At 40.4% G+C, this 6794-nt stretch overlaps 1 protein-coding gene across 1 annotated transcript in view; it reads right to left on the bottom strand.

Annotated features, from left to right (window-relative positions):
• Nucleotides 1–6794, bottom strand: part of Srpk1 (SRSF protein kinase 1) — a 69645-nt gene that overhangs the window by 14147 nt on the left and 48704 nt on the right. The window contains 3 exon segments of the mRNA XM_023722218.1: nucleotides 5455–5555; nucleotides 5904–6320; nucleotides 6700–6785. Coding sequence (XP_023577986.1) covers nucleotides 5455–5555; nucleotides 5904–6320; nucleotides 6700–6785 — 604 coding nt within the window.

Raw genomic sequence — 6794 nt, 5'->3', positions numbered from 1 at the left:
AAAAAAAAAAAAAAAGTTTCTAGGAAAAGAAAATTCTTAGAAAGTGAAAATAAAATAAGAGGGGCTGGTGAGATGGCTCAGTGGTTTAAAGCACCTACTTAGAACAAGCTTAGCAAAAACAAAGGGACCACGGTTCAATCCCCCAGCACCACATGCCAGTCAGCCCCGCCCCCTGGTGGGCTGAGCTGGCCACACACACACTCACACACATAAATAAATAAAATTAAAAAAAAAAAAAGAAAGAAAATAAAATAAGAGAAGTGAGAAACAGTGAAGCTAAACAATGAAGTCAACTAAGGCAAAGTTGAGAAATTTGTCCAGAAAATACAGCAAGAAGCAAATGATGGAAAATAGTGAGAAACTTAAGAAAAGATCTGTATGGAAGGTCTGACCTTTGAGTAATGGGATTTCAGAAGTAGAGATCTTAAGAACCAGTTTCAATACTGAAAGATCTTAGCACAGGGTGGGAAACAGACTTCTTGGGGCACAAAACTGTGAAATGAGGATCCTACTGACTCATACAACATGGAAAGGTTTCATAAAATATCCAGAATCAGAACAGACTCTGGCTTATAGCTCTAGCACGTCTGAGTTCTCAGGTTTGATCTCCAGTGTGGGGGGGAAGAAAGATGTACTTATATCGCTGAGTGAAAGTATGGGACTGAAATAAGTGAAAAATACTATAAAGAAACTAATCAAACCAAACAGTGTTATGCAGAAAGGAAAAGAAATTAAATATATATTCAGTTCAACTGAGGACAGCATGAACATCACAATAATACGAACATGAAATATTGGCTAGTTAAAAGTATGACATTTGAAATACAGGTGATTGGTGCAGCGGTAAGCAGCTAAGTGCAGTTTTCCAGGAAGAAATACTCAGCATGTCTTTATGAGGATCTGCTGCCAACGGCCATCCAACAGAACAGCAGGCCTGGAAAACCACCACAGGGCTCCCCACCCACCTTACTGCACCTGGCACTGTGCGGCTTCGGGCTTCTCCCCAAAGCAAAATGACCATGAAGGTAAGCATTTTGAATCAATTCAGAACAGTGAGGCAGCTCTCACATGTAACTAAAGACACTCAGGAAAACATACTCAGGAAAGTGGCAAGGACAATGGTCAAAGTGTCTTCCAAGCAAGTATTTTAAGGGCAATTAAAGGCAGTGTGTTTTTTAACGGTCTTAAAATCGTTTTTAAAAAGGTAAACATTCTCTCTCTATATATATTTTTGTATTTAGGGCAGGGTCTATAGGGTGTTCAGGGTCTCACTACATAGATCAGACTCATCGTGACTTTCCTGTTTTCAGTCTCCCAAGTGCTGGGATTACAGGCACATGCCACCACACCCAGTCTCAACTGGCATCTCAGCCCCCCCCCCCCAGAGGGGGCGGGGTCAGGGATCCAACACTGGCCACTGCGCTCTGCCTAAGCAGGTGCTTTAGTCCACTGAGCTAGCAGGCAGGTCCTATCCTCTATATTTTTTGTTTTGTTTGTGGTACCAGGGACTGAACTCAGGACCTTGAGCTTGCCAGGCAAGTGCTTATTCTACTGTGCTATCTCACCAGACCACTCCTCTATATTTTTTTATCCTACCTAGTATTACTAATATAATGGCAAATGCAGTCATGGGGAATGAAAAATTGGCAAAGGAGGGGCATTTTTTAAAAATTAAAATCTTGGGGCTGGAGAGATGGCTCAGTAGAAAAAGCACTTGCCTGGCAAGCACAAGGGCCTGAGTTCAATCCCTGGTTCCATAAAAACAAACAAAAAAAATTAAAATCTGTACATAACCCCAGCTTGCTGCTCCTGCCTCGTCCCTTCCCACTACACCCAGGGTCTATGAAGTGCAGTCTGACTTCTCCACCCAGGATCGCCAGGAGAACAGGGTCTCCCTACCCTTCCCAGCCCCAAGCCCATTCCCTCTTCACCAACAACCAGCTCCACTGACTCTGGTTTTGGGAGGACAGGATTCCCAGTCACTTAAGACTACTTTAAATAGAAAAAAGAAAATTGAATAATAAAATCAGGAGTCAAAAATAAATAAAAGTTTAAAAAAAATCTGTACAACTATCTCTGAACTACTTACATGTATAATTGATAGCAAAAGAAGTATAGTATCTTTAAAAAAATTGTATAGTATCTTTAAAAAAAAAATCAAACTTTTTGAAAATTATGTTCAAGTCTATTACTGAATGCCAAATGCTGAAAAGACCACTAGAAAGTAAAATAAGACCAGGATCTAACTAGTGGAGATATCCTCATACCCAGGTCAGGAATTGCCAGTATGTTTGCTGAACGAATGAGTGGGTTAAGAATGAGTGTCAAAAAGAATTGGTTGTTAACGTCTGTGAAAAATGTAAAATTTCTGAAGAAATGTCAAACTTTTTAAATTAAAAAAAAAAAAGAATGAGTGTCATTTTAACAGAGAGATGGAGACGGACATGCATGTAATAGCTGAAGAGAGATTACCCTTGCTATAGTAAACGGGAAAGGAAAGATTTACCAGAATAAAGAAGAGTACACTACAGGGTGATGGGCTTAGCCGGAGCACTAAGTACACTCTGTGCTTTTCTCCCCAATTCATTTACCTGAGTATCTACTATGTACGAGGCACTGCTCTAAGTACCACAGATACTTAGTAAAAAAAACACATATAAAGGGGGGCCTGGCCCTAGCTCAGGCCTTTAAGTGGCTGCTTCCACAAAGCTGTCAGCCTCAGGTTGCTGGAGTTCGAACCTCACAACTCTCCCGCTGGCCAAAAGTGCCCTGAAGGCATTCGAGGAACCAAAAAAAGAAAAAACCCTTATTCCATTTTTGGGGCCCTGGCCTTAGCTCCCTTCTTTAAGTGGCTGCTTCCACAATGCTGGCACCTCAGGTTGCTGTAGTTCGATCCCCACAACACTCCAGCCAGCGAAACCTGCCCTGAAGGCATTCAAGGAGCAAAAAAAAAAAAAATAGTAATAAATTCTTGTAAATAGGATCACAAGTCTGCATCTTGTACAGCAATTAACCACTAAGAAGAATATATGCAGTGTAATATTTGTTGAAACTGTACTTCCGATTTGATTTGAAACTGTCTCATTGCTGTTTATCAATAAAACTTTGAAAAAAAAACACATATATGATATGCACATTCCTGAGATATTAAACAATATCAGATTGTGTTTTGTGAGTGGAGAGGAAGAGAAAGCAAACACACAAAGATAATAAAGGTATATGTTTACAACAAGTTCCATTGTACTGGGTTTCAGGAGAGATTTCCCTGTAAGGTGACTTTTAAAAAGGCGAAAGATTTATACGATTTAAAGAGAAACCAGAGTATTGTAAGGTGACTTTTAAATTAAAGCTGAGCACAGTATTTTGGGAAGAAGATGCCAAGAGGAGGAGCAGAAAGTACTCTCTGCTCGGTGGTGCTTGGGCCATGGTAGCACTCTGGTACTCCTTTTTAGGGGGGCGTCACTACAAGGACTAGAGAACATCTGACTTACTCATCTATAGACAGTCCACAGGGGGCTTCAGCAGAAGGGAAAAGTGAAGAGACAACTACAGCCATCCAGGGAAGCCTCTGTGGCCAGGCCTGGAAGCTAGTGGAGGGGATGGACACTCATCACTGTCTCCTAAGAGCTGCTCATAACATTCCCCAGTAAAGAGCCAGGCAGGGCGATGCACGCCTGTAATCCCAGCGCTCAGAAGGTAGGAGAGGAGGATTACAGCTAAATGGAGACCAGTCTGGCCTACATAGAGAGTTCAAGGCTAGCCCGAACTACACAGTGAGAGCGAGAGAGCGAGAGAGTGAGAGAGCGAGAGAGCATGCGAAAAGGGTTCCATAATAAATGTGTCTGTACTAAGGTCTGGACCATTTCCAACTTTACAGAGTTCTCAGAGCAGAATCATTCATATGCAAACCTTTCTTTAAAAAAACAACTCCCAAAACTTTCCTAACTAGGTACATAAGCGAAACTATTAATAACATAATTTGCCAATTAAAATGAAGACTGCAACTATTTAACCTTAAGACTGGAGAGTAAAAATACTTTTCAGAATTGTTAAAGGTAGAAAATTCATATACTCTTTTGGGAAAATATGACATTAAACACTAAAACATGTAACGTGTAATTATTTGTAATTACATGTAATTATACATAGTTAAAAATAAGCAAGTCAAGCACTGTGATGCATTTCTGTAATCCCACCTACTCAGCAGGCAGGCTGGGGTGGGAAGATCTTGGGTTTGAGGCCAGCCTTGGGAATTCATCAAGACATATCTCAAGAAAATGAAAAAGAAAAAAGTTACTATACATCAAAAAGCTAAAAAAAAAAAAAAAAAAAAAAAATTCGATCAATAATTCTGTATCTAGGATGCATCTAAAGACAACTTCATAAAGATTCTACAGCAAAGAGTCTTATCACAAAGAGCTATTAAAAATGTGTACAGGGCCGGCCAGATGGCTCAATTCCCAGGACTGTTGTGCGGGCCCCGCCCCCGGGGCACAGTGAGATGGCTATTGAGACTGGGAGTGGTGGTACGGATCTGTAATCCCAGCTCTTGGGAAGCTGTAAACGGGAGGATCACTAGTAGTGAGACCCTCAACACCCCAACACCCTGTAGACCTGTCCCTAAAATACAAATAAATGAATAAATAAATAAATAAAAAATGTGTACAGAATGGGATGTAGCTCAGCAGCATAAGCGTTTATCTAGCAAGCTCAGGGTACCAAGTTTGATTCCTGGTACCAATAAATAAATAAATAAATAAATAAATAAATAAATAAATAAATAAATAAATTTGTGACTGAGATTGGTGGGACTCAGTCTTCCAATACCTGAGTAATGATAAAGGTAACATATACTCATTAAATACAATACAGTGAACAATATCTTAAAGAAATAAATTTGTAAAATGTGTAGAGATTATATATAATCAACTGAATCTTATATAAATTCCTGATAACCAAGTGTCTAAAACATACTGAGTGAATTAAAAGGTGGTTACAATTTTGAGGCTTGATGTCAATTTTGGGAATGAGGTAAGGGAGGATATGAACATAAAATGGAAGTATAAAAGTGAAAGAGGTGGCCAGTTGGATAGCTCAGAGGTCTAAACCACCTGCTTAGGAAAGCTCAGGCAGGCCCTCCCCTCAGGGTGGGCTGCGCAGGTAGAAAAACAAAAAAGAAAGTGAAATAAAAGAGAGATAAAATAAGATTGACCTGAAATGACATTGCTGAATCAGGGTGATGTGTAAGTGGTAGTTCTGGGCTACACAATTTTTCCTACTTTCAAAAATATACATCAACTCTGCCATACAAAAAGCTTAAAAGAAGGAAAAAAATTCACTAAAATGTTAAGTAACCCTATATAGACAGAATTGCAGATGTTTTCCCTTTAGCTAACTCCAAATCTTCACTCATGCACAGTGACTTCAAAACAGGCTGAGACAAGTTTAACTTACCACCCAACAGGCATTTCCAAGATCAGCAATCTTCACTTTGAGTTTTTCTGCATTTTTTGGCTCAAGGGGATTAACAAGAAAATTTCCAGCAGTGGATTTTCCTACAGACAACAGGTACCATCAATAAAACTGTTCAATAAATACAGAAATACCCAAAGGGTAATGAAGTTCTCCAAGATGAGAGTTCTAGGTAGGCCCCCAGTTGGCAATGTAAAATAAACTTCTGAGAATACAGCAGCACCCTCAGTTTCTAGCATTAAACATACCTGTGCTCACAGGACCCAGAGAAATGCTATGTACCCATCCCTGATGAAGACCACTGAAAGTCAGCTACGGGTCTGCACATGAAGGGTGCGTGGTCCCCTGCTGGCACAGCAGTATGTTCATCTAGAAACGCACAAATGTGCTGCGCAGGGAGTGAGTGCTGGAGCAGTACGGCTCGCGAGTACCTTTGTTGTCCAGGGGCCCATTCTGTCCTTCCTCGTGCTCCTCTTCACAAGGGATCTCTGCCCGGATGCTTTCCTGAAGTTGGCTGATGTGCTGCTCACGGAATGACTGGTCTCCAGTTGCTGAGGACTGGCACACCATGGTATCTGACACCTCTGGCGGTGCAGGTGTGCAAGAGTCTGTTTCTTGAGATGTGCTGTCTCCATTTTGGGAGCTTAGGAAACTAGGTTCCTGCTTCAAATTTTGGACATCACAGTCATTAGCATTATGGAGATCCTCTGCAAGCCTCATTGTTTCTTTATTACTGTTCTCAGTATAATTACTGACTTCAATTACTCCATTGCAATTAATTTCTGCTGCACCACCCTCTACACCACGCTCCATAAGTGTCTGATCCTGGCCAATGGAACTTGACTCTTCTAAGGAACAAACAAACAAAAAAGATGTATGTGTATGTGTGAGTGAAAGAACAGGACAACTCCCACTAGATTAAAACATTTTCTAGAACTGATACTGAACATGACTGATAAAAACACAACTCAACATCTAAAACCTACTTATGGAAGGACAAAGATCTTCTCATCCTTACCCAATGGCTAAATTAAGTCTACGTTCCATTTCCTGAGAAAAGTTAGAAATAACATTTGACTATTACCTGCCTAATACTACAACAAGCTCTGACTTCCTATAAGGACACCCCCAGAGATGTGCTGTATGTATGAGACCACTACATTATAACAACAATCCACTAATGTTAAAGTGTGTCATAAAGTGATTTTTGAGATGCTCTATTTATACCAAGTTTCTCTTGGGTCATTTTATTAGGTGGGTTCTCTTTCAAGGGTCTTTCAACAGGACTCTCTGATTCTTCTTGCTTGTTAGGTCTTTTTTGC

The sequence above is a fragment of the Octodon degus genome, unplaced genomic scaffold, assembly GCF_000260255.1.
Source record: "Octodon degus isolate 3935 unplaced genomic scaffold, OctDeg1.0 scaffold00005, whole genome shotgun sequence".
Taxonomy (NCBI): Eukaryota; Metazoa; Chordata; class Mammalia; order Rodentia; family Octodontidae; genus Octodon; species Octodon degus.
The sequence above is the reverse complement of the archived record's forward strand: the minus strand, read 5'-3'. Positions and strand labels throughout refer to the sequence as shown.